Genomic DNA, 27,689 nt, shown 5'->3' on the forward strand with positions numbered 1-27,689 from the left:
GGGTGAAATTCCCACCATCGAAAGCTACCAGCCAATCAGTGGTCGGCAGCTCTCTATTACAGGCAGCAACATCGGGAGCGGTAGCTGCTACTGATGATGTACCCAGGGAGAGGGTTAGGATCACCAAGGGACCCAGGATACAAGTGAGTGAGGATGTGTTGGGGGTCACAGGGAGGGGGTTGTGGGAGAGGGGGCAGGGAGTGGCTTTCAACAGCCGCCCTCTTGCCCAATACCAGGTACCTCGATCGGTCACTAAGTGCCTTTGAAAGAGGGACCGCCTCCAGAAGATGCAGGCGAGCACAGGAAAAGCCTTGCCATCCGCATGAAATACCTGAACTACCTGCTAACTCCTGCTGGGCTCAGGGATAATTGCTGTCAATTGGCTAAATAATGAGCCTCATTGACAACCCGCTGTGAGTGGGCGAGTTTTCCCCATGGGCCTTTTCTGCCTCCGACTTAATCATGGAAGGTTTTCCCGCTGCTGGGAGACTGATGTGCAGCCCCTCTCATGATGAAGTAGGCCCATCTGCCTTTTCCCAATTCTTCTCAAGAATTAAAAGCTTCTCCGGTTCATCCCAGGCACATTTAAACTATTGCTATTGTGAATGCAACCTCTTGCTGTGTTAAATACATCACAACCATCAGATGTTTTGTAAACAAATACTACAACCATCATCAAAATTTATCATTGTCACAAGTCCAGGGTGAGGAAATGCCTTTAAGACCATCAAACCCACTCCATCCATAGCCCATGCACCTTTAATTTATCGGATGCTCTCTCATCCTAACTACTACATGTTGATCTCCCTACTTTAATTGTTGCATTAAATCCAGCCCCATTAACACTGTTTCTCTCAGCGCAGATGCTACTTCACCTGCTGAGTATTTCCAACATTTTCTGTTTTTATTTCAGATTCCCAGGAGCTGAAGTATTTTGCTTTTGACACTTTGAAATGATAACTGATTGCTGTCTAGAAGGGGAATTGAGTACTCATCACTTTTTTGAGAGTTGATGGGGTGGGGGAAGATAAAGCAAGGAACTTACTGATAATTAAAGTAGGGAGATCAACATGTAGTACTTAGGATGAGAGAGCATCCGATAAATTAAAGGTGCATGGGCTATGGATGGAGTGGGTTTGATGGTCTTAAAGGCATTTCCTCACCCTGGACTTGTGACAATGATCCATTTTGATGGTTGTAGTATTTGTTTACAAAACATCTGATAGTTGTGATGTATTTAACACAGCAAGAGGTTGCATTCACAATAGCAATAGTTTAAATGTGCCTGGGATGAACCGGAGAAGCTTTTAATGCTTGAGAAGATAAAAATTAATTTCATCCAAATCTAAAATAAGGCAAACACTGTAGATTCTAGAAATCTGCAATAGGGAAGGATTGGTAGGCAGGCTGTGGGGTAGAGGATGTATGGGCTGGTGCTCAGTGTGTCTACCACCTGTCAGTGCATGGTCCACAAGGTAGTCCATATCCCTGGGGTCTACCCACTTTTCTCCATCATATTCCCAGACTCCGGGAGCCTCCTCTTCTTTGCCAGATTTTGCTATCCTGATATTCTGTACAACTATTTACACCTACTTTATGCCCAGTTTTTATTTCTGTATTGTCCCACTGCCACCACATTTTGCCTTCCGCCATCCATTGTCATTTAATCATTCCTACCCTCCATCCCATCACAAATCATCTCCTTTGCTCTTTCCTTCCCTTCCCACCTTTCCACAATTCTACACGTTCCTAAAAGCTGTTAAATATCTACTATAGTCCAGTTAAATCACAAAAAATTTCCAGGAGAAAGGTGCACAGAGGAGCAGAAGTGGCAAATAGCACCAGGCTGAAGAATTGTTCAGAAAAAGGAGGAACCAGACAGGGGGCAAAAGCAAGGCAGTCAAATATGGGACTGGGGTGTATATGTTTAAACGAATGGAGAGAGGTAAATATGGTTGATGAGCTACAGGCAGAAGTCGCCACATGGGACTATGATACAGTGGCAAAAACTGAGGCCAAACTCAAAGCAGGGCTGGTCTAGGAACTTAATAGTCTCTACTACAAATATTCAGGGGAGATAGCTTCAGTCTGACAGTATCAAAGATTTGGCAGGCCTGTCAATATACAAAAAAGGTTAAGAGTAAGATTTATTGTCAAAAGTGAACCAATTTAATTGCATGGAGTTGTGTTACATTCAAAGGGTGAGATACACAAACATAAATCACAAAGTTGTTTAAATCAAAAAAGGAACAAATCTCACTCCAGATACTACAACAACACGTATTTTTTTTATTCGTTCATGGGATGTGGGTGTCGCTGGCTAGGCCAGCATTTATTTCCCATCCCTAATTGCCCTAGTTCAGAGGGCAGTTAAGACCCAATGCTGTGGGTCTGGAGTCACATGTAGGCCAGATCGGGTAAGGACGGCGGATTTCCTTTCCTAAAGGACATTAGTGAACTGGTTGGGGTTTTACAACAATCGGCAATCATTGATTGTGTTCAACATTAGACTTCTAATTCCAGATTTTTAGGGCATTCAAATTTCCCCATCTGCATTGGTGGGATTTGAACCCTGGGTCTCTGGAATACTAGTCCAGTGACAATACCATGACCTCCCCCTAAATATATAGTTCCTTTAACATTCCAAGGAGCTTCAGGGGAGTATTACGAAGCAAGATCGGACACTGAAGCGCATAAACTGAGATTAGAGCAGATGGCCCAAAGCTTGGTCAAAGAGAAAGGTTTTAAGGAGCATCCTAATGGAGGAGCGAGAAGTCAGACAGGCAGAAAGGTTCAGAGAGGGAATTCCAGAGCTTAGGGTTTTGCAGAAAGCACAGCCACTAATGGCGGAGCAATTAAAATTGGGAATACTCAAGAGACCAGAATCAGAGGAGTGCAGAAATCTCGGTGGGTCATGGGGCTGGAGGAGATTACAGAGATAGGGAGAAGCGAGGCCATGGAGGGATCTGAAAATAAGGATGAGAATTTGAAATCTGAGACATTGCTTGACTGGGAGCCAATGTAGATCAGCGAACACTGGGGTGATCGGGGAACAGGACTTGGCACTAACAGCTTTGTATGAGCTCAAGTTTACAGAGGATAGAATACCAGACGCAGGCCAGGAGTGAGTTAAAATTGTCAAGTTTGGAGGAAATAAAGACATGGGAGGCTTTCAGTAGCAGCTGAGCTGAAGCAGAGGCGGAATGGGTAATATGACAGAGGTGGAAATGGGCAGCCAATGTGAATGACATTCTTCATTTCTAAAAAAATCATTAACAGTCTGCTGCCGGACAACAAACTCAAACAGGACTGTGTCCAGACAAGGAAACACAATACATTCTTTGCACTCTATGTTAAGGGCTGGCACATCCTTGGGGATTCCCCTGTGACATAATGTGTTTCATGCAATAACGAGTGAAAGTCCTGTTTAGGAGCTGGACTGTTCACGCAGAAGAAACTGCTGGAAGTTGAAAGAGGGAGTATCAGACATCACTTTCAACGACGCCGCCTGAATAAAATCAGTTTCAGTAGAAAGTTAAAGACATCTAAAGCCCTAGATATGTGAGAGTGAAGTGATGTCAGATATCCATGTTGAGATATGGTGAGCAGGCAGGAAAGTGGAGTTGAAACCCATGGTCAGCCATGATCATACTGAATGATGCAGCAGGCTCAATGGGCCATGTTCCTACTCCTATTTCTGGTGTTCTTGGGATGGGAGAATCCAGTAAGGGTTCTCATTCAATTGTCAATTGTACACATATCTTTGAAAGACCAAATTGCGAAGGCTCTTTAAAAACCTTGGGTTTATTCATAAAGAAATGGAGTTCAAAAGCAAGGAAGTCATGTGAAACCTTAATAAAACACTGGTTAGACCTCAACTGGTGTATAGCGTCCAATTCTGGGAACCACATAATAGGAAAGATATCAAGGCCCAGAAGAGGATGCACAAGAGATTTACTCGGGATTTATCCGGGATGAGGGATTTCAATTATGTGGAGAGACTGGAGAAGCTGGGAGTGGGGTGTGTTGGAAAGGAGGTTCTTCTTAGATCAGAAAAGCCCAAGAGGAGATTAGGTGGAGATTTTCGATGTGATGAGTAAATTTGATGGAGTAAATGTGGAGGGTTTCCAGTCGCAGAGAGGTCGTTAGCCAGAGGACACAGATTTAGGGTAATTGGCAAAAGAGCAAGGGACCAATTTTTTAATGCTGCAAATTGTTGTGATCTGGAATGCCCCAAAGAACAGTGGAAGAAGATTCAATAGTAACATTCAAGAGAGAACTGGATAAATACTTGGAGGGAAAACACTTATACGGCTGAAGGAAGAGCAGGGATTAATTGTTTTAGATCTACTAAAGAGCCAGAACAGGCATGATGGGCTGAATGGCTTCCTCCTGTGCTGTGTCATTCTGATTTCTAGGATTCTGATGAAATGTTGTTGCTTTGGAACGCCTGTGCTTCTCTTTCCACAAAGTCTGCCTGATCTGGTGAGTGTTTCCAACAATGCCTGTGCTAATTTACCAAAATCTGTTGTTAAAACTGCAGGCACTTCACTCTTAAAACTCTTATTAAAAACTGATTTCATGAGGTCAGCTATTTGGAAATAGTAGATTGTGACTGTCTTTTGGTACTGTGGGTTTCATCCTAAAGTGTAGTGCAAGATTTTCCTGGCAAGTCATTTTGTTTTCAGTATGACTGTAAACCAAGGTTTTGCAGATCTGTCACTGTATAGAAGACGTTAACAGTGAGATTAATGATCAAAAGTGAAGCAATGTAATTGGATGGAGTTGTGAGGTACATGAACATAAATCATAATGTTTAAATCAATAACGATTAACAAATCTCACGCCAAACACTACAACAACAACTTGCATTTATATTGCCTTTCATGCAATAATACAACCCAAGGAGCTTCAGGGGAGTATTATGAAACAAGATTGGACACTGAAGAGCATAAACTGAGATTAGAGCAGATGGCCCAAAGCTTGGTCAAAGAGAGAGGTTTTAAGGAGCATCCTAATAGAGGAGCGAGAAGTCAGACAGGCAGAAAGTTTCAGAGAGGGAATTTCAGGGCTTAGGGTCTTGCAAAAAGCACATCCACTAATGGCGGAGCAATTAAAATTGGGGATACTCAAGAGACCAGAATTAGAGGAGTGCAGAAATCTTGGCGGGTCATGGGGCTGGAGGAGATTACAGAGATAGGGAGGAGCGAGGCCATGGAGGGATCTGAAAACAAGGATGAGAACTTGAAAGCTGAGACATTGCTTGACTGGGAGCCAATGTAGATCAGCGAACACTGGGGTGATCGGGGAACAGGACTTGGCACTAACAGCAGAGCTTTGAATGAGCTCAAGTTTACAGAGGGTGGAATACCAGACACAGGCCAGGAGTGAGTTAAAATTGTCAAGTCTGGAGGAAATAAAGGCATGGGAAGCTTTCAGCAGCAGCTGAGCTGAAGCAGAGGCGGAACTGGGTAATGTGACAGAGGTGGAAATGGGCAGCCAATGTGACTGACATTCTTCATTTAAAAAAAAAAATCATTAACAATCTGCTGCCGGACGACGAACTGTGGTGTCCGGACAAGGAAACACAATACATTCTTTGCACTTGGTGTGAAGGGCCGATATATCCTCGGAGATTCCCCTGTGACGAACAATGTGGGTGTAATAACCAGTGAAACTCTTGTGAAGAGGGGACGAACCTTTCACTCGGAGGGAACTGCTAGAAGATAAAAGACGGAGCAGCAGACTTCACTTCCAACCGCCCGGCCTGAATAAAAATCAGAAAGTTAAAGACATCTAAAATCCCAGATATCTGACAGTGAAGCTATGTCATATGGGATGGCACAGTCCGGTAAGAGTTCTCATTCAATTGCCAATTGAAGACAAGTGCCTGACACTAAGTCTGAAGCTTTTGTTAGTGGCTGAAGCGTTGGTAGTTCAGCAAAAAAAAAAGGATTTAAAAAAACTGTTTGGGATGTCTGCTGTTGAAGTATTGCTGTTGAAGATACGATGGCAGGAAGCTTGGCAATTTTTCAGAAAACCAATATTGATTGTGGCAAACTGTGGAGCCTCTAAAGGCGCTTTCCTGGAGTTTGTCCTTTCATTTTATTTTTACGTTTAAAATTCCGGGGCAAGAATAAGATACATTACCTGGTGTCTCTTATCCTATGCTGTAGATGCAGCAGAGGGTAGAAAAATCGCATTTCAGCTGCCATCAAAGACGATGTACTAAAATGTATTCTTTTCTCCAATTGAAGATATGCAAGTGATACAGAATAACATATTGCTAGGTTTTTTTTTCATCCATTCACTATGTAAAATGTAACCCACGTGGCGCTATTGATACTACAGCAGTTTGATGACAGGCCATTTACTTATTATTTTAATGGAGTCCCGGAGACATTGGCTCCCTGTCTCCCAGCACCTCAGTTTTTACACTTTCATCCTCATGTGTAAATCCCTTCATAGCCTCGCCCCCTCGCTGACTCTGGAATGTTATCCAGTCCATACAACCCTGTGAGAATTCTGCGTTCTCCAAATCGCCTGAATTCCCCACTCCCTTCAGCTGGCATTGGCAGCTGTTCCTGCAACCCAGCCAGGGCTCAAAGCTTTGGAATTCTCTTTCTAAACCTCTCCAGCTTTTCACAACTCACCCCTTGACCTTCTTTAAAACCCATTTCTTTGACTAAGTTTTTAGTCAGCCCTCTTTAAATTTCCCTCTTTGGATCCATGTCAGTTTTTGGCTGACTACGCTTCTCTATAACACCTTGGGGCATTTTTCTATGTTTAAAGGCACTATTATATAACAGTAAGTTGTTGTTGACCCTAGTGTTAAAGATCTGGACAGTGAGAAAGACTGACATTTTTCTATGTGAACACTTTTAAGAGAATATAAGTTGTTGTGGTAAATAAGAAAAAAATGAAGAGGGTATAGCTTGGTGGGATCATCTCTTAAAAAGAGGATTGCAACTCATTAGTTGCAAGAATCATTGTTTTAGTAATACATTGAAGGTCTAGTGAAACTTTTTAAGTAAATGGATTGAGAGAGCATGATGCATTGCCACACATCGAGATCACCCTCCACCTGTTTTTCTCTGCTATTGTGGATTTCAAGTTTAGTCTCATTATTCAATTGTAGCCCTATCAATTTGTCAATGTAATGCACTTTCAAATCCATGTTTTGTTCAAAGATTTAGGATTTGATGCAATGATTGGCGGCAATGGCCATTACATTGGTGTTTCCTCATATCAGAAAGCATTCTAGTAAATCTGTTTCGTGTTCTCTGTGAACCCTAGAATGAACAAAAATTTATCCCTCAATTGTGTAACACCTCTTGGCTTTAAGTCTTATTCCTTTTGTGACTTAACTTAGAATCACAGAATCTTACAGGACAAAGTAGGTCACTAAGCTCAGCATGCCTGTGATGGCTCTTTGAAGGAGCAATCCAATTAATCCCATTTATCCGGTTTCCTTTTGAAAGTTATGTTTCTGCCACCCTTTCAGTCAGTACATTCCAGGTCATAATAATTCACTGCCAAAACATAGGGACATAATAGGACTTAGGAGCAGGAGTAGGCCATTTGGCCCTTTGATTCTGCTTCACCATTCAATATGATCATGGCTGATCTGGTTGTGGTCTCGGCTCCAGCTTGCTGTCTGCCCCCAGTGACCCTTGACCCTTGTCTATCAAAAATCTGTCTAACTCAGCCTTGAATAAACTTAAAGGCCCAGCCTCTGCTACCTTCTGGGGAAGAGAATTCCACAGACTAGCAGCCCTCTGAGAGGAAAAAATCCTCCTGGTCTCCATCTTAAAAGGGAGACCTCTTATTTTTAAATAATGTCCCCTAGTTTTAGTTTCTCCCACAAGAGGAAATATCCTCCCGGTATGGCCTGTTTCTGTGTTTGTAATACTTTGTAATTGTTGCTTATTCACAAAGTTAATGTATTAAAACTATAGAATTTAATATCCATCCCCATAGATTCAATAATCAACCCTAGTCTACTGCACAGCACAGATAACACCTTTGTTGCAGCAACACAGGAAAATTATTAGTCTTATATTGGTCATCTGAGACCTACAACTAAGTTACCTTGTATACACTGCTAATTGTCATTGAATGAATACCTATTGCTGTAACTTCCTCCAGTCCTACAACCCTCCGAGATCTCTGCACTCCTTCAATTCTGGCCTCGTGTGCATCCCCAATTTGCATCACTCCATTAGACTGGTATCAGTCATCAGGAAAGTGCTGGAATTTACTGTTAAGGAGATCTTAACAAGGCACTCAAAGAAGCATGGTATGATCAGACAAAGTCAGTATGGATTTGCGAAAGGGAAATCGTGTTTGACAAATTTATGTGAGTTTTCTGAGGATGTAACTGGTAGGGTTGATAAAAGGGAACCAGTAGATGTTGTATACTTGTATTTTCAAAAGGCATTCAATAAGGTGCTACGAAAAAGCTTAATATGCAAGATAAGGGCTCGTGGAGTTGGGGGCACAATATATTAGCATGGATAGACCATGGTTAACAAACAGGAAGCAAAGAGTAGAGATAAATGGAGCATTTTCAAGTTGGCAGGCTGTGACTAGTGGAGTGCCTCAGGGATCAGTGCTGGGGCCTCAGCTATTTACAATCTATATTAATGACTTACAGCACAAAGCTAGGTGGGAATGTAAACTGTGAGGAGGACACAAAGAAACTGCAAAGAGTTATAGACAGGTTAAGTGAGTGAGCAACAAGAGGGCAGATGGAGTATAATGTGGGGAAGTGTGAATTTATTCACTTTGGTTGTAAGAATGGAAAAGCATAATTTTTTTAAAGTGTGAAACTTGTAAATGTTGATTTTCTGAGGGACTTGGGTAAACAAGGAACACAGGAAGTCAGTATGCAGGTAGAACAAGCAATTAGGAAGGCAAATGACATGTTGGCCTTTATTGCAAGGGAATTGGAGTACAGGACTTGCAACAAGGGCTTTGGCGAGACCACATCTGGATTACTGTGCACAGTTTAGTCTCCATGTTTAAGGAAGGATATATTTGAATTGGAGGTGTTAAAGCAAAGGTTCACTAGATTGACCCCTGGGATGAGAGGGTTGTCCTGTGATAAAAGTTTGACTAAATTAGGCCAATATTCTCTGGAGTTTAGAAGAATGAGAGGTGATCTTATTGAAACATCAAGACTCTGAAGGGCATCGACAGGTCAAACACTAAGAAGATGGTTCCCCTGACTGGGGAATCTAGAACACAGGGACACAATCTCAGGATAAGGGGTGATTCTTTAGGATTGAGATGAGGAGAAATTTCTCCACTCGAAGGGCTGTGAATGTTTGGAATTCCCTACCCCAGAGGGTTGTGGGTTCTCCATCATTGACTATACTTAAGGCTAAAGTAGACAGATTTTTGACATCTCAGGGAATCAAGGGATATGGGGAGCAAGCGGGAAAGTGGAGTTGAAGACAAAGATCAGTCATGATCGTATTGGATGGCAGAACAGGCTTTATGGGTCATATGGTCTACTCCTGCTCCTATTTTTTATGTCCTTATGACAGCTGTGCCTTCAGCTGCTAAGGCCTTATGTTCTGAAATTCCCTCTGTAAATGTCTGTTCCTCACTACCTTTCCTCTTTTAAGAGGCTCCTTAAACCCTACGTCATTGACCAAGTTTCTGGCCAACAGCTCTAATATCTCCTTATGTGGCCTGGTTTTGTTAGCTACAGAGAACCCTTCAACCATAGCAGATAGAACAGTCAATGCTGGTCTTGAAAAAGACCCATGTTTCTGACATCAACAACTTCCGTCTTCAGGCATGATGTTGGTACTTGATCAAATCAGCGGTACAAAAATGTTGTATACACTACTTGCTGTTTGTGATGGTGGTAGAATTGGTTGAAACAGAGCTGTGACATGAACCTTATTCAACAACAAGGCACAAAAATGTGTCCAGTTCTGGCTGGGCCATGTATAGATTGTCCTTGGATATGATAAGAAGAAGATGTGGCCTGGTGCCAAATTTTGATTGACTTTGCTCCCATGAGACGCCTTATATTGATGCAAGTTGTTGTTCTAAATGTTATCATTTAGTTTTCCTGTGTAATTTCTTTCAAGCTAATGACTATACTTTTTATTTGTGATTGATATAGATTTGCGGAGACATTACTACGCACTCAGTACGTCGATGTCCCCTACATTGGTTGAGCAGATCACATATTTCCTGTATAGCACCCGGATTCTCAGCCAATATGAACTTAATGTCATCAGCTCCAAGTCTGAAATGCTTTCAAAAGCATCTGAGCTACTTTCTGCTGTCCTCCGAAAAGGGAAGAAAGCCTGTGGCATCTTCTTTCAGGCACTTGAAATGTCAGACCCACATCTGAGCAAAGAAATAACAGGAAAGCAAGGTAAATATTGTCCCGACAAAAGGTCATTGACAATGTTTCTCTCTCCACAGGTGCTGTCAGGCCTGCTGAATATTTTCAGCGTTTTCTGTTTTTATTAAACTTTGTGTTGCTACCTTTCTGGCACAGTGCTCACTGACATCAGTCCTTTTGTTCAGACTCTGTTCCTCCACCCTTCCAAGTTATGATCTGGGTATTTGTTATTTTGCCCCTTTAGCTGTCTTCCCTTTGCTTTTCCTGCTTTATTAAAGTGCTGGACATCTTTTACTTTTACTGTTTGCGTTTTGATAAATGGTACACATCGCAAACATTAACCTGTCCTTTCTCTTTATTGTTGGTGACTGAGCCACTCTGTATTTCTAGGATTTTTTTAACCTGCTTTTATTCCAAATTTTCTTTAATGAGTGACCACAACTGTATATATTACTCCAACTGTAGATTGATTATTTCATGCACATGATTAATGTTTTTTTTTACTTTTGTATTGTATTCCCTTCCTCAGCTCCTCCTGGCACCTAGGTCCACTCTCTGGAATTCACTCCTCTAAAACCGTGCTGCCTCTCCAGCGTGCTCTTCTACTTCAAACCCACATCTTTGACCAAACTTTTGATCATCTCTCCTAAACTTTGCTGCCTTTTTCTCAGCTCAATTTTGCATCACACACCTGGGATGTATTTCTACATTAACAGCGTGATATAAATGCAACTTGTTGCTGTACCGTATAGACAAATGAGCCTGAATATTTCCCATGTGCTCGGTGGGAGCAGGAGGGGGCGGCCGTGGAGCCGACCACCACCCCCGATTGGCTCAGCACCGTGATTTCACGCCCTCGGGCCTCCCGGCGTGGATTGCGAGCGGTAGCGCGCTACCGGTGCGGGCAGAGGGAGGAGAGAGAGTCGAGTCCAGCACTCTTTTGCGCGTGCGTCTGAAAGAGCGCTTCAATCTCCCTGAGGCACGGAACTTGCTCAGGGAGATTGAAGCGCTTTTTAAAGAAATGATTAAAAACATAAAAGATTTAATGGAACATGTCCACTCCGTTCATGTGACTGTGTGTCACATGAGATGGGACATGTTTCTATTTTTCAAAAATTTTTTTATTCCATTTCCTAAAAAGGCTTGGCCTTTTCGCCTGCCTGCCAACCATTAGGTTGGGCGGACAGCCTAAATTTCCAGTTAATGAGGTTGCTAATGGCCTAAATAGGCCTTTTAATTATCGATGGGTGCGCAGCCGACTCCAGCAAGCGCCCTCCGAACGAAACATCGCGCACCATTTTACCTTCCAATGTGTCGGGCCCACCCCGCGCACACACCGAATGTAAAATCCTGGCCATGATCTTGACTTCTGAGCTGAGGGAACACTATTGGAATTTAAGGTTGATGCCGAATGGGGGAAGGGTTGAGGAATTGTGGTGCAGTTGGGTAAGCTGCAGGACGAGAAAATAGGTGACGCACGCAGAGCAATGTAAAATAATTAAAATAAGAATAGGGAAAGGAAATAAATCTTAAATGGTAGGATTCTAAATGGACCAGAAGTTACTCAGGTAGAGGCTTTGGTGCGGGCCATAGAAAATAGGAAAATGTGAATATACGAACAACAATGGACAGGAATATATCCAGCCCGTCCTAAGCATCATGACACACATCAGCCAATACCTGCCAACAGCCATTTGATCTGCCAGAAGAGGCAAATAGCTGAATTTAAAATGCCCTGAAACCATTTTCAGGAGCTGGGGGAGGGGGTCTGTTGTGGAATTGAGTTCCCTCTCTGACTGCCTTAAATGATCAAAACAGGAGAACCAAGATTTATATTTGTTATTATACCAACCACCTTTTGTATGACATGATCTCCAACCCAGGCAAGAACTGGTCTAGCTCTCTATTTAAGTTATGTGGTCAATCCATGCCCATTGCATGAGCCAGCAGCTGGTTCCATAGGTCAAGTGTTGTCTGGAAAAAGAAGAACATCCTGACACCCAACCTTGTTTGACCCAAAAGCAACTTAAAAGTATGTTTCCTGGCCCTTCCTGACCTATTTAATTGGCAGATTAGTTGTGGCCTGGTCCCTTTGTTATTTTAAACACTTCTACCAGATCCTCTCGGGGTCTTTGCTTCTCTAGTACATATAGAGATGGCTAACTAGCTAACTAAGCTGTTTTAAGATGAATATCATTCAAATAACCTTTCACTGAATCTTTTATAATGCCTTTGTATCATCTACCATACAAGAGCCTGAAAACTGGACATGGAAACCTAACCAAAGAGTTTAAGGAGCATAAAACAGCATGTCCTGTTTTAGAGCCCTGTCAATTAAACCTAATATTCTAATTGCTTTAGCTAATGCTTCCTGCCACTGATCATGAAACCTAAGGGCATTATGTACAATAATACCAAGATCTCTTTCCTTCTCTATATCCTTCAGAACTTTACTCTGTATATTTAGCATTGAAAATGCCGCATACATCATGCTATCTTAGCCAAGTTAAATGTCATTTGCTAAACGTGGGTCTAGTCTCCCATTGCCTCAGGATTTGCTGAGAGAGTTTATTCTTATCTACATTCCTAACACTTGAACATCATTCACAAATGTGCTGAGTGTTTCCCCAACCGTTACATTTAGGTCATTAATAAAGATAGTGAAAAGCAACAGTCCCAAAAGAAGATGCTGGTAACTTGACTACAAACAGATCTGCAACCATCAATAACCACTTTGTGCTATGGGAGCCGGTTTTTAATCCATAATAATTAACATCCCACCTCTGCTTCAGAACAGCATCCAGAGGCATAACATACAAAAGCAAGAAAGTAATGTTAAACTTGTACAAGACCTTAGTCGGCAGATGCAATATTATGTACAACTGTGGGAATCTCAGTAAAGAAAGGTAGAAAAAAAAAACAGAAAAGAAAAATGGCATAGATTCATTAGGCAGTTACAATGGACAAGCTAAATATAGTTATGAAGAAGAGGTTAGAATTTTAGGGATTTTAGGCTGAGTGCTGAGAAAGTTAAGGACTGGATGGCTTGAGGCTTTCAATGTTTTGAAGGATTCTGATGAGCTATAATAGTGCAATTGTTTCCACTGTTTGGCAAGATGGCAACAGCAGGGCATAAATTCCAGGAGATCGCGAAACAATTAAAGGGGAGGTTTGAAAAATTTATTTGTGCGGAGGTTGTTAGACTGCAGAAATTTGTCTTATATTGTGGAAGCAGAGCCTATTAGTTCTTAAAAAAGATAATTAGATGGTTGCTTAAAGAGGTTTATTAATAGTGCAGGGGAGTGAGCAGGAGAGTGTGATTAAATTCAGCGGCTCATGTGGATGAAAATGCTTGATGAGCCTAATGCTGTAATGTTCTATACAGTATTTCTATATTGTTCTGATCTGACCTCTGGTTTTTCTGATCGGTTTTTGGCGCAATTAAGCAGTTACTATTGGTAAGTTAATGAAACAGCAGCTTCCCCTTTAAATAATGAGTAAATAAAAACCAAAGTTTGCAAAAATTGAATATTTTAACAATATCTAAATTGCATCAGAAATTCAAACTGCATTGCTAATTAATACTTGGCTAGAAATATATCTAAAGCAATGTATGAAGGTGAGATTTATGGCATTCTCTTTGGGAGTTAATTATGTTCCTATGTTTGAGGTGACAAACACCAGTGTAGTTGAGTGTTTATATATCATGATATAGGGTTTGAGAATCTCCCTGCGATCTTATTGCTGTTTAGTGTTCTCTAAACCTTTTCAGTAATTTAATACCAAATGTTAACAAAATGTGTATGAATGGAAAGAAAATCACAGTCAAGGGGACTGAATTAGTCTCAACTGTGGAATATATTTGAAAGCTTTTGAAGTTTCTTTTTCACAGCAACAAGTTAGAAGCACCTTAATTAGTTTTGAAGTATTCTCTGTGGAATGGTGATTGTAGTCACTGGTCACAGATCAGCTGCAATTCCACTGTATTGAATTTGATGTTCTTTATTCAACTATTAGCTAATTTATTTTAACTCATACTCTTTCAAGATAACTTAAGTTCCTTTGCTGTTCAAGAAATGGAAAATGCTGGATATAAACAGAAGAGAATGGTTGCAACACAGGAGTCCATTCGGCCCATTGTGTACATGCCAGCTCCATTGAATCTGCCCTGCCACACACTCAGGCAGTGCATTCCAGATCCTAACCACTCGCTGCATAACAAAATGAAAGCAGGAACAATGTTATTTAAGAGCCTGTTATTTCCAGGGCCCTATATGATTTCAGCCATTAACATTTACCAGTTATAAACTGGGAATTGTGAAGTATGCCTCGGGCATGCACAAGGACTATCCTAGGAAACTAATGATAGATTAACAGAGCTGCCAAGATTCATTGGTAACTAAATGTCACAGTTGACCCTCATGAAACCATTTAGCAATTGTGTGCTCAGTGTTATATGATGAGTGGCAGGCATTCTCATATAGTACTGTGTAATGTAATATAATGAGGCATAATTTGTTGTCAAAGTAAGGCGAGGCTAATGACATGCACTGTTATTTATGTGCAAACGGTACAAATTGGGGTGAGGGGCTGATGCATGGTTCAACTCAAATATTGAAAAGTTGTCCATTTGTGCCACTCTGTCACTATATAGCACCCACATCTCAGTGTCTGCCACAACATTGAATGCAGTGTGAAGTTCCTGTATTTGTGTGTTAAATAAAGCAAGTCTTATCCATTTCAGTCTAAGTACCTTCTTAATGGCATGATACATGTTAATTACTGCCAATCAACCTCTCTGGCAGTGAAAATAGCTATTACAACTGCCATTCTTTAAGGTTTTAATTGTTGGAGATATAAAACGTAAAATTTTAAAATGTCAATTTTTTAAACTTTCCCTTTCAGCCTCTTTTTTTCATAATCCAATCTTTCTGTCCCCCTCATTTTTCTCATGCTGCACCTGATCTAACATTGAATTCACCCATTCTAATTTACATTTCATTCATTGTCCTTGTGCTGTTACTTCCACAGTGCTTCATTCAATTGGACTAGTTCAGGAGTTAGACTGTTCTTTGTTCTGTTCACTCAGGTCTCAGATGCCTGATTTCTCACTGCGATTTATTAGCTCCCACTTTTAGTAACTTGTCACCCAAAAGAATTTGCAAACCTAGGCATGAAAGGGCAAATCTAACTAATGGCAGATGCTGTTAGATATCCTGTTGCAGCAAATTGTGGCCCAATGTAGCAAATGATATAATTTAATGCTGCAAATTCACCCAGTCAGGTAATTCCTTCCTTCTACTGGTACTGTGCCTGTAATTTACTCGTGCTCACAACAGAGTACAATGTGGGACTGACAATGTGTGCTTGATTGCATCACAATGGCATAATCAGCATGTGGCTCAGAGCCAAATTTTGTTTGCTAACACTTCAGTAATGCATTCTGGGCATTTTTACCACCTTAAAGGTGTTATATAAATGCTAGTTGTTGTTGCTATGAGATTTCAATGATGAAAATGTGTAAACCTAATTTCAGTAATTTGATGTTGCTTTTGCTGAAAAGATGAGACCTGCTGTTGACGCTTTTCATCTTGCCCTTATCAGGACAGATGCAAGAATACCAAATTTCAAAGGGAACAACAATTTATATTGTTGCTTTTAGTTATTTTAAATAGGAGGAATTGTACTTGTTTTAATTATAGTGAAGTATTGATACTGAGTTTAACTAACTTTTCTCTTTTGGTTCTTATACAGTTAATTCTACCGGTCACACTCCACAAGCACCTTCATTACTGGGGTTAGCTCCTTCCAGTAAGTACTTATTGATGTCTCAAGATACTGTCAGAATTGAAGCTTCAATTGTCCTTAGTTAGCTTAAACAGTTTGCAGTAAAGCTCAGTGGGAAGATCAACTATTTTAAACCAATTCGAAGTATAGAATGGAAGAAAAAAAACAGAAGATCCTTCAGTGTCTAAAAAGAGAAGACAGGTTAATGCTTCAAGTAGGGATCTTCTTTGGAACTTTGTTCCAATAGAAATAATTTTTTAAAAAAGACATAAAAGGCTGAATTTTAACATCCCAAAACAGGTGGGTTAGGGTCAGGATCGATGTTAAATTTAAGTCTGAAACCCAACCCCAATCCAATTCCAACTCCCACTTCTGGGCTTTGTGGAGGTGGGGTAGACAGCCAACAGCTTTCCTGCTCCCAAAAGGTTTTTATAATAGCCACTGGGAAACCCGACAGCAGAATGGAAGCAAGGACAGTTTTGAGGAAGAGCAAAGTTCTTTTACAGCACTGTTTGTAGGCCAGGAAGAGTGGGAGTGCTTGCCCTTGCCCCACCCGTCCCCCACAGCCCCAGTTTTCCCCATCATTTCCCCATCAGAGTCCCACATACGTGATTCAGGAGCAGATCCCCAGGATCAGTTCTGCTACTGGGTTCACAGATCAGACTTCCCCAGGTTTGGAGTCCCTCCCTTCCGCTATGGTCGTGGATCAGACCTACCTACTCCTGTGGCCTGTCCCAAGCTCTCCTTGCCCAGCTGGAAGTCAATCAGGCTTACTTCCGAGGGGGGAACCTGTCGATGACAAAAGATGCATGTTATGGCATGAGGGGAACCATGGACTTTTTTTTAATTACTCAGGAGCTTAGGAAGCCTAAAGTTACTCTTTGGCTGAGGCGTTGCCATGGAGAAAGTAAACAGAGTCTAGCAGCCAACCAATCAGCACCCTTTCCTCCTGTAGTATAAATTGTTGTGATTGTTTGAAATTTGGCATTCTTCCATTTGTCCTGATGAGGGCAAGATAAAAAAGTTCAGCAACTTGTCTTTCATTTCAGCACTATTAATATATTTTGATATATGCAATGAATAGTTAGATTGGTGCACTTATTTATACGGTGAATTGAACATAAAACTGTCTCCAGGCACTTCACTAATGGAATCAGATAGAGAAATGGCATTGAGCCTGGATGGGAGAGTAAAGGGAGGATGACAGAACCACCGGGATTTCTAACAATGGGTTGTGAGAATGCTTTTAAAGCAGGAGGAGAAGCGGAGATGGAAGGGTTTAGAGAAGGATGGCTCAGGGAGTAAAATTAAAACTACAACAGGAATGACACAAATGCTGGCTGAAGGAACAGAGAATGCATAAAAGGACAGTTTCTAATTTGTCATATTCTTTTTCTACAGCAAAACCTCATGTTTCAAAGCTGCAAAGTACTGTAGAAGCATCGTTGTCTCAAAGTGAGTTCCTAACTTATTTAAACATTTTGAGAGTAGTCATTGCTCAGCAGAGATGTCACAGTCCAGATGTTACATTAGTGTAAAACATGAATGAATCAAAACTGAGCGATCTGACCTCCAGAATCTATTTAGATTACTTCACCACAGGGGAGCATTGAAGTTGTAAATAGAATAATTCAGAGTAACAGCTAAATGTAATGTTTCAGAGACCATGGGCAGAATTTTACATTCGGCATGCAGGCACGCACCCGACACCCCGGAATGTAAAATGACGCACGATGAAGTCGCACGATATTTTGTTCGGCAGGTGCGCCCGCCAATAATTGAAAGGCCCAATAAGGCCATTAACCAGGTAATTAACCTGAATTTTACGCTGCCCGTCCAACCTTACAGTTAGCGGGCAGGCGAAAAGACCAAGCGGCCTTTAGGTTTTTCAGCGAACTTTGTCCACGAGCGGGATGAGGTTTCCTGAAGCTATTACAAATTAAATGAAGCATTTCATTTGAACTTAGAAACATGTCCATCTCATGTGACATTGTCACATGAGGAGACGTGTTTCATTTAACTTTTCTGCTCTTTATTAATTTTTCCAAAAAGCACAAACAGCGCGCTGGACCCGACTCTCCCTCTTCTCCCCCCTGCCCGCACAGGTAGCGCTCAGTGCTACCGCGTGCGATCCACGCGTGGTGGGCCTTAATCGGAGCCAATCGCAGGCATTGGTTGGCTCCGTAACCATTCCCGCCTCCTCCCACCGAGCCTGCCCAACGAGTGGAAAATCCTGGCCCATGTTATCATTGGAGATTAGCTGGACTGTATATGAAAGGTCTGATTTAAGCCCCTTAACCTTCAGTTGCCATGCTTCGCCACATTTCAGTGATGTACTTAAAAAAGCATAAAAAAGAAAGTGAATTAAAATCTACAAGCAGGCTTGGCAGGTGGGCCAGAAGCTGGTTATGGCCCATTTCAGATCTATAGCAGCCGATGGACACTGAGTTATGACCCAACCAGGAGCCCCGAAATTTGCCCGAAAATGGGCCATGGGCCTCATTATGGGAATTAGGCGGGAAAAGTGGTGTGGAGGTAAAAGTCCACTTTGATCTTATTGAATGGTGGAGCAGGCTCAAGGGGTCTGGGGACATGCATAATAAAGAAGGCCCTGCCAATGTCTGTTTAGGCGGCCTTTTCACCTGCTCAGAACAGAATGTTAAAAATCGGAACCTGCGAGGAGGGAGCAGGATCTCAGTAGTTAAGCCCCACCAGTGATTTAAAATGCCCACCTGGTTTCCTGGCCTGGGGTAAAGGAGTGAAGATGGTGAAGAGTATTCTGCCAATAAAAAGTAGAAAGCAGTTTCAATTCTGCTAGAAAAGGTCTACTGTTCAGAAATATTGAAGCAGAATTTCCATGAAGGATCTCCTGATCATCCTCAGTAATTTTGGCAGAAAACCACCAAAAATACCCAAGTCATGTGAAGATACGCCACCTCTCCTTAATTCATATTTTCCTCACATTAGTCCTTTCAAAATGAGTCATGATCTGTGGTCAAATATGAGCTGGTCAGCTGAGTTTTTAAGTTTCTATTTTTACCCCTAGAAGGACACTCCCACTCTCCAGTGATCTGCAAGATCTGTATCTGCAACTCAAATCTAAACAATTGCATCTTTGGTTCGAACAACAATCTGTCCATTATGAGCGCAATGTCATTATCTGATCCCGATAACTTTGAGGAACCAACACCCAGTACAAACCTAGAACCTGGTATGTGTCATCACTCTTTGCCCTGAACGTTGCTTTCTCCACTTCTTCCATCTGCGGTTTAAAGGAATGGGATAAAAACAAAAATGCTGCGGCTGCTGGGGCTTGGATTGTTCCCGCGTCGGGCAGGTGGGTGATTGTGGAGCGGACTGCTGCGCGCCATCGGCTCCGCACCTAAGGCACGCCCAGCGTAATATGTGAGCCGTAGCGCTGCAGCCGTAGTACGGGCGGGCGGAGTGGAGGAGGGAGAGTCAGGGAGATTGAAGCGCTTTTGAAAAAAATAAATAAATGTAATAAGGAAGCATACCCCCTCATGTGACCGTGTGTGACAGGCGATGGGACGTGTTTTTATTTTTCAGGAAAAGCTTTTATCCATAAAAGCTTCAGGAAACCTCATCCCGCTCGTGGATGAGGCTTCCTAAAAAATGTAAAGGCCTCTTGGCCTTTTCGCCTGCCCGCCAACCGTGAGGTTGGACAGGTGGCATAAAATTCAACTCAGTTACTTTGTTAACAGCCTTAGTAGGACTTTCAACTATCGGCGGGCGCGCAGCTGAATCCGGTGTGCGTCCGCCAAATGAAATATCGCGAGACAGCGCGATGATGCCGGGACGCACGGCCGACATCATCGTGCGTCATTTTACGGGCTGGCGTGTCTGGCCCATCCCTGCACACCCAATGTAAAAACCTGGCTGGAGATCTGAAAGAAAAACAGAATGTGCTGGAAAAACTCAGTGCAGCAGCTCTGGCAGCATCTGTGGAGAAAGAAGCAGAGTTAACGTTTCAAGTCCAATATGACTCTTCTTCGGAACTGAAGAGAGGTAGAAAGTTGATGGCTTTTATGCCTTTGGAAAAGGGGGAGGGGAGTCAGGGGAAGGTCAGAGATATGTTAGATGGAGGGTGAGATTAAATACCAAAGATGTCATGAAACAAAAGGTATAGGGAGTGGTGGTAGTAGAGAAACAAAGCATAGGTCCAGAATAGGTGTGAAAACAGAGTAAAGGTCAGCTCTGTCTGAAAGCGAAAACATGAAAACAAAATACAAACTGGCACTGGGTGGAAAAAAAAAGTTCAAACTGGAGGACAGAGCTCATTGGTCTGAAGTTGTTAAACTGGAGGTTGAAGCCGGGAGGCTGGAAAGTACCTCATCGGAAGATGGGATGTTGTTGCTCCAGTTTGCATTGGGCTTCACTGGAACAATGCAGCAGGCCGAGGACAGAAATACGAGCGTGAAGGTAAAACAGTGAATTGGAATGGGGAGTGACCAGAAAGTCAGGGTCATGCTTGCGGATTGAGCTCAGGTCTTCCCCAAAGCGTTTGGTCTCCCCAAGGTGAGGAGACAGCATCGAGAGAAGTAAATACCTGTGCAGTGGACTAAATTGAAAGAAGTACAAGTAAATTGCTTTGTGCTTCTATTGCTGGTCCATAGTTATATTTCAAACTAAAAAAAGCTCTATACAGTCAGAACCATTTCATTTAGTCAACAGGCCAGACCAGCAGCCATTCATTATCAAATGAAAATAATAGAAAATGAATTAATAGCAGCACACTGGCCCGAGATGTTCCTTTATGTTTCATTTAGATGACACTAATCTGATGGGGTCAGATCTCCATAGGCAACATTATCCAAACAGACTGAACATTTGAACATTATTGTATCACTCAGCACAAACTATACAAAGCACATAAGAAATCTAGTTGTTTTTAGACTACTTAGTTACTTGGCTGAACCAGGTAGCTTAAGGGAGTATGTTTCTTCTGGTAAGGCACTGTTGAAAAATGACTGTGTTATTTCAATACATCATTCACCTGCTTTAAATAAACAGGATAATAACTGTTAAAAGAATGCAGGAAAGTACATGTCTAGACATTGACCTTGGTTCAATTCTCTGTTTTAGGAGAAGCTCTGGACATGAAGTCTCCCACATGCGGGAGTTCCAATGAAAAGGACACAAGTAGCACAGAAGCCGTCCAAGTGGAATCTGATATCAAAATACTCAGATGCAAAGTACGAAATATGACTGTTGGAAACAGAAATACATTCACAGTTGTAGAAGAATCCAGCGACGAAGGTGATAATGAGGAGAAGGAGCGGGAAGAAGAGTATGAGGAAAATGAAAGTGAAGAGAAAGACGATGCAGAACAGTTAACAAATGAAAGAGGGTAGCCAAAAGGAGCGCACCAAATCGAACACTGCAGGTATGTGTTGTAAAATGTGTCCATAGGCTAGATTTTACAGGATGTTGTGGTCCTCCCCACTCCCTGGGCTAAATAAAAGTCCCCATAGGTGTTTTGATGGTCGCTTTGCTGTTTGGAGGCATGATTTCCACCACTCAGGGACAGGAAAAACCACGTCAGAGAGCTACCGGCCAATCAGAAACCTGTAGCTATCCAGTACTGGCAGCTCCACTGGGAGCAGTGGTCACTGCTGGTACTGCACTTGGGGCTTGAGGAGGTGAGCTCCCCTGGATCATGTTTGGGGGACTTGTAAGGTCCTAGCAACAGGCCTTGGCTCTGGTGGGAGGTGGGGTGGTGGTCATGAGAGGCCATGGGGGTGGGAAAACCTGGGGGTGTAACACCTAGGGAGGGCCTTCCAATGAAAAGGGCCCATTAAGGAGGGACCCACCTGCCCAACACTAACCCATGCAAGGAATCCTGCCAGGCTGGCTGTGGCGTGGACATCTTCTGCTGCCGGTTGAATCCCTTAAGGGCCTCAATTGTCCCACTGGCGGGCGAGCCACCCAACAACAACCCTGCTGCTGCTAAAACCGAAATGGAGGCAGGGGCCAGGGGGTAGGTGGAGGGCAAGCCAGCCACTGGATTTTACATTCCCCTTGCCTTCAAACCTGCTGGCAGGGGACCGCAAAATCCAGCCCTATATGTTGTTTGAGAACCAGTGGACAGTGTTGTACAGTGGCAAGTTGGAAGAATTTTGACACACAATGTAAATTTGACTTTGTGTGATCATCTAAAAACATAGAGATGTGACCATTGTACACGATTGCACAGTCAGGATGTACCCCATGACTGTATCTAGGTTAGCAGGCGTACCCCATGACTGTATCTAGGTTAGCAGGCGTACCCTATGACTGTATCTAGGTTAGCAGGCGTACTCCCTGACTGTACCTAGGTTAGCAGGCATACCCCATGACTGTATCTAGGTTAGCAGGCGTACCCCATGACTGTACCTAGGTTAGCAGGTGAAGGTGAAGAAACCCCTCACACAGAGGGAAAACCTGAGGACGAGCCTGAAGGAAACTGCACGCGGCTAAAATTTACACTTTTATTTCAAGTATTGTTAATTATATTATTAATAAAGAGGAGATTTGATAGATATATTCAAAATTATGAAGAGTAGATAGATAAAAACTGTTCCCATTCAGGGATCGGGAATCAGGGGACACCAATTACAGTGAGATCTATCAGTGCGAATTTGTGTGATTTATCTCTGAAATTTACAGAGTTTTTTTTTCTTTTCAGCAAGAAATTCTGTAACTTTTTGAAGAAACTGTTACATCACGAGCAGCATGACCAAGAGCGAGCCAACACTTACCATGGCTTGTAACAGCAGGTCAAACTCAGCCATCATGAACTATCAACCAAACCTAGCGGGGATGGTGGGGTTTCATGTTATTTTCATACCTTATTGCAAAACATTTTGTTACAGATCATTGACAATGTGGATTCTGAAAACTGTTCAATAGCATGGTGGTCACAAACCTGTGTAGAGCAGAAACACCAGTGTGGATCTGATGGGCCGAATGGCCTGTTTCAGTGCTTCAAGGTGTTAACAATATTCTCTATCGCAAAGGACTGTGGATGCTCAGTCATTTAAGACAGAGATTGATTGAATTGTGGACACTAAGGGATATGGGTTTAGCGCAGGAAAGTGGAGTTGAGGTAAAAGATCAGCCATGATCTTATTGAATGGTGGAGCAGATTCAAGGGACCAAATGACCTACTCCTGTACCTATTCTTGTCTTTGTTTAAGATACAGGTTTGCTCATTTCCTTGGTTGTGCTTTGTAAGTCTTGGCACTTTTGTACAACGTTATCTCCCTCATCTAAGTATGGCATTCTAACTATTGAGATGACTGGAACTGTGATTTCTACGACACGTGGAAGGTAGTGGGAGAACTAAATATTAGAGGCTCCAAAGGAAATTAAATCATGTACAACTCCCCAGCACCAGGAAATTCCAAATTTTAAAGAAAATTACATTCCACTTTAATACAAAGGCCAGATTTTGATGGAATCCTGTTCTATCTGTCATTTTAGACAAGCATTCTTCCTAACATCTTATGTAGTACCCACTCTTCGGAAGAACGAGAAGTTTACGGAAGAGACTTACTGGAATGCTTCCAGAGTGGGGTGGGGGATTTCAGTCACCTGGATAGACTAGAAAAGTTGGGTTCTCTTTAGAGCAGAGAAGGCTAAGAGAACTTTAACATCATGAAGGATTTAGATTGGGAGAAACTTTCCAATGCTGAAGATGCGATAACCAGAAGACATAGATTTAAGGTAGTTGACAAAACCAGAGGCAATTATGCAACGTGGTCAGAATTTGGACTGCACCACTGATAGGGCGATGAATACGGATTCAATAGTAGCCTTGAAAAGGCAATTGCATAAATACTTGAAGGAGAAAAAATTGTAGAGATATGAGGAAAAGTAGGAGAGCAAGGCTAATTGAATTGCCCTTCGAAGAGCTGGCACAGACTGGATGGGCCAAATGGCCTCCTTCAGCACTGTTCTATTATGTGAACTGTCCTGTCCTTCTTGGGAAGTGTCTAATCTCACTCCTAAATGACTCTGACTCTGGAAAATATGCTGGGGTGATTGTGAGTAAAATGGGATTGCACCAAAATGGATGGTCTTTTAATCTGATGTATGGTGCCTAAAATCTCAGTAAGAATGCACGACCTCGCAGGGAGATGCTGCATCTTCTACTCAGCATTCTCCAATTTGAAAACGCTGAAACTAAAGTTGATCTGTGTTGAACACAAACCCATGTTTGGCTCTGCACCAGGGCACCGAACTTTCACTCACCAGCACTTGATGCCACTGTATTGCCAATTAGATGAGGAAAAGTATTTGCATATAAGTCACTGTTCTCCATTAATGGATGCAGTTTATAAGTTATTTTAACTGTTGAATATTAAAGTTAACTTTTGTTTTCATATTTATGTACATATTTTAAATATATAAAATATACAAGTTACTGTCAAACTGGAAATGTGTTTAATTTTCTGATATGGATCATGTGATATATGACCTCAGAAGAGTGATGGACAAGCTACTATCACATTACACCAAAACTGTCACACAATTTCTGCTGACTTCCAGCACCATGTACATTAAGCTCCTCAATTGCTTATTATTTTGACTTTGGGTGAGTTCGGATCAGCCATCTCATCCCATTGACATGCCGAATCAAGTATTTGTCACCTTTTGCAGATCAGCCCTATCTAAAGTGCGACATTTCATCATCACATCTTGTTACAAGAGACATAACAACATATCATATTCAATTGATTTTTGGCCGCTCGCCAAATTTTCCTGTCCCAGATGTAACGCTGCCCGCCACTGGCGGGACTAGAAAATCCCGCTGATTTTCTCGTGCAAGCCTCAATCCGCTAAATCCAGTTCAGGAAGTATTTCTCTGCCGCTGGACAAATTTCTCACGCCCTTGTAACTTGAGCAGTTTCCTAGCTGTATATTTGCCCACGTCTCAAACTGCTGTTATGTGGCATTGCGTCAAACTTGAGGGTCTCTCACAGTACCAAGGCAATTCGAAATCAGAACAAACACCAAGAAGCAGATTTTCACATTGTTTTCTCAGCTACACTTGGATGAAACGAGTCCTCCCGAACTGCAGCGGTTCAAGAAGGCAGCTCATCGACTGTTTTCTCATGTTCAATTAGGAATGGGCAACAAATGCTGGCCTAGCCTGCAATGATGCCCGAGTCCCTAAACAAAGGTAGTTTTACTTTATCAGAACGAAAATGAAGAATGTTTGAGCTTATTCTAAAAATACAATCAGTAAACAATAGAAATTGCTCCCTCACCACTGTGCAATTCCCATCGTGAGCCTCTGTATGATCCACATCCATTTTAAATGAGGTAAAATGTAGCTAATGTACAGAGTCCTGAGCATATTCAGAGCTTGAAAATCAATAGGAATTACCTTTCCATTCCTGAGTTAGAAAGATTCAACACATATCCGCATAGTGAAAACTGGCCCTTCCTACTGAGAATGAGAGACAATATTCTTCACAAAGATTATAGTTCTTTTTAATTAATGCATGACGGTCATTGCATTTACATAGAACATACAGGAAACTCAGTAGTACAAGTGAACTGAGTGGCATGTCTTGTTCACAGCAGCTCTACAGTATAACTTAGAAACTATATAATGCAGCACATACAGGTGCACAGTGGGGGAATGGAGGGAAAGGTTGGGAAGTTATGGCAATCCATTCCTTAAGTATTCAGGCTAATCACCAATAAGCCAAGACTGAAAAGGCAACAAGTTGGGTTATCTATGGATTTATTGTGCCAAGCTGGTCTGATCAGCTCACTGGTCACAATGCTACTTCTGGAAAAGTGGACTTAAGACCACAATAATATCTTATTGAATGGCGGAGCAGGCTCAATGGGCTGAATAGCCTACTCCTGCTCCTAATTCTTATGATCATATGATCTACTTCCATGGAGAAAATGAGTTTCAAATGAGAGCGTCGATCAAGTGCTTCATATAAGTGCAAAAACTGTCTGGTATAAGCTGGCATTCAAGTGTTCAATACAGACCTAACATCAGTTTGACAAATACTGACAATTTTCTGGTGCTTTCATTAAATCAAAGAGGGGCTGTGCCATAAATCCATCATTATGCCGTTAAAAAATAAAAGCGCCTTTTTTTTAAAATTATAAAACAAGTGAGCTCCCATTGCCCTTCATACCCAAAACTATCTTTCTCCCTCACCTATAAACCATTACACAAAGTTTAAGTTAAAAAAAATGCCTGCATCATATAAGATTATTACCTTGGAAGATGTTCAAGATTAAACTAAGATCTTCTGTAGTATATTCCATGTACATATACCGCGCATATGAAATATTATACACATTGTCAATTTTTAACTGCTGCAAGTGGAATTAGATATCCACTCCCAATGTCAGTGGGACCCAAACCCTCCTGTTAATAAAATATATTACAATTATATACAAGTAACTTACATTATTTCATGTTTGATAAGACTCATTCACAAAGATATGACCATACAAATGAACCCTGTCTTTATTAATACATGAAAGCTAGATACTTGTGAATTTTAGCATAATCAGTGTTCCTGTGTATCTGTAGATCCATTTCCAGTTATTTTGTTCTGTGATGCCTGTTCAGAAAACAGCTTCAGGAAGAAGGACAAAAATAAAAAGGCACGAGTCTAAACCTCTTTGATAGTTCTCTCCTTGGGTGCTGCCAGTCGAAATTCTGACGTGCTTGTTGAGGACATGTAAAAAGACTGAGTTTTCCGTTTTAACCTGGCGCGCTTGTTCGCCAGGACAAGACTCCGCCGACTGGAACTTATGATTTCGGAGATGAATTTCTTACAGTCAACACAAACTTCCATCGTGCTCCAGTCCTCCATCAGCTCTTTGGGAAACTCTAGGCTGTCGGCTGACCTCTCAGAAGATTTGGACATTGACGGCAGTCTGTGAAAGAGCAAACAGCCTCACATTAGAAACAAATGTTGAAGGCTATTTTGTGTGTCTTATAAGGGAAGCTGCAGCGATTAGACTGTGGTTATTAAGAGCTGGGATCCGGTGATGCCCTGGAAATACTCAAATGGCCATTTTACTGGTAGGAGCATTTTCCCCATCATCTCACTCATTAGTTTTGATACAAGTGGGAAATTAAAACCTGAGGCCCTTTATTCTTACTGTTGTTCTCAGGCAGAACAGAAATAAACAGCCCTGCACAATTTGCTGGATGTGTGGCTGGTCCCTAAACTTCATCAAATCAACCACAAATGCAAATAGAGAAATATTCAAAGCCACAGCAAAATTTGTATATGATATTCTACTTCTCCTTTTGTATAAAGGCATTTCTATTGCTCTCATGAACTACTTACAGGCACTCAGTTAATTTAAAAGATATAATGAAAGCACTGGCCCCAACAGTCATCAAGAGCCTCTTCTGTCTTAATATCAGCAAAACTGAAACCACTCCCTTCAACTACAGCAAATAATTGCACAGTTCTGGCCAGAATTCACCTCTTTCCCTACCGCTGCCTCAAGCTCAGCCCAGAGGCACCTCGGTGTACTG

General features: G+C 41.9%; 2 protein-coding genes across 4 annotated transcripts in view; one reads left to right on the forward strand and one right to left on the reverse strand.

Annotated features, from left to right (window-relative positions):
• Positions 1 to 5,560: 5,560 nt before the first annotated feature.
• On the forward strand, positions 5,561 to 24,589 carry LOC121279149. Of its 2 annotated transcripts, XM_041190134.1 has the most exons (7): positions 5,561 to 5,851; positions 10,142 to 10,399; positions 16,124 to 16,180; positions 17,558 to 17,611; positions 19,203 to 19,367; positions 21,260 to 21,560; positions 22,842 to 24,589. In XM_041190134.1, the coding sequence occupies exons 1-6, from the start codon at positions 5,827 to 5,829 to the stop codon at positions 21,526 to 21,528; spliced, it is 828 nt and encodes a 275-aa protein (XP_041046068.1). In that variant the 5' UTR covers positions 5,561 to 5,826; the 3' UTR covers positions 21,529 to 21,560; positions 22,842 to 24,589. The 2 variants fall into 2 exon arrangements, with proteins under 2 accessions (XP_041046068.1, XP_041046069.1); XM_041190135.1 differs by lacking the exon at positions 19,203 to 19,367.
• Positions 24,590 to 25,652: 1,063 nt separating this feature from the next.
• Positions 25,653 to 27,689, reverse strand: part of LOC121279334 (protein spire homolog 1-like) — a 278,331-nt gene continuing 276,294 nt past the window's right edge. For both annotated transcript variants that reach the window (XM_041190495.1, XM_041190494.1), the window contains one exon: positions 25,653 to 27,076. In XM_041190495.1, coding sequence (XP_041046429.1) covers positions 26,809 to 27,076 — 268 coding nt within the window. In that variant the 3' untranslated portion in view covers positions 25,653 to 26,808. The remainder of the gene's footprint in view (positions 27,077 to 27,689) is intronic.

The sequence above is a fragment of the Carcharodon carcharias genome, chromosome 6, assembly GCF_017639515.1.
Source record: "Carcharodon carcharias isolate sCarCar2 chromosome 6, sCarCar2.pri, whole genome shotgun sequence".
Classification (NCBI taxonomy): domain Eukaryota; kingdom Metazoa; phylum Chordata; class Chondrichthyes; order Lamniformes; family Lamnidae; genus Carcharodon; species Carcharodon carcharias.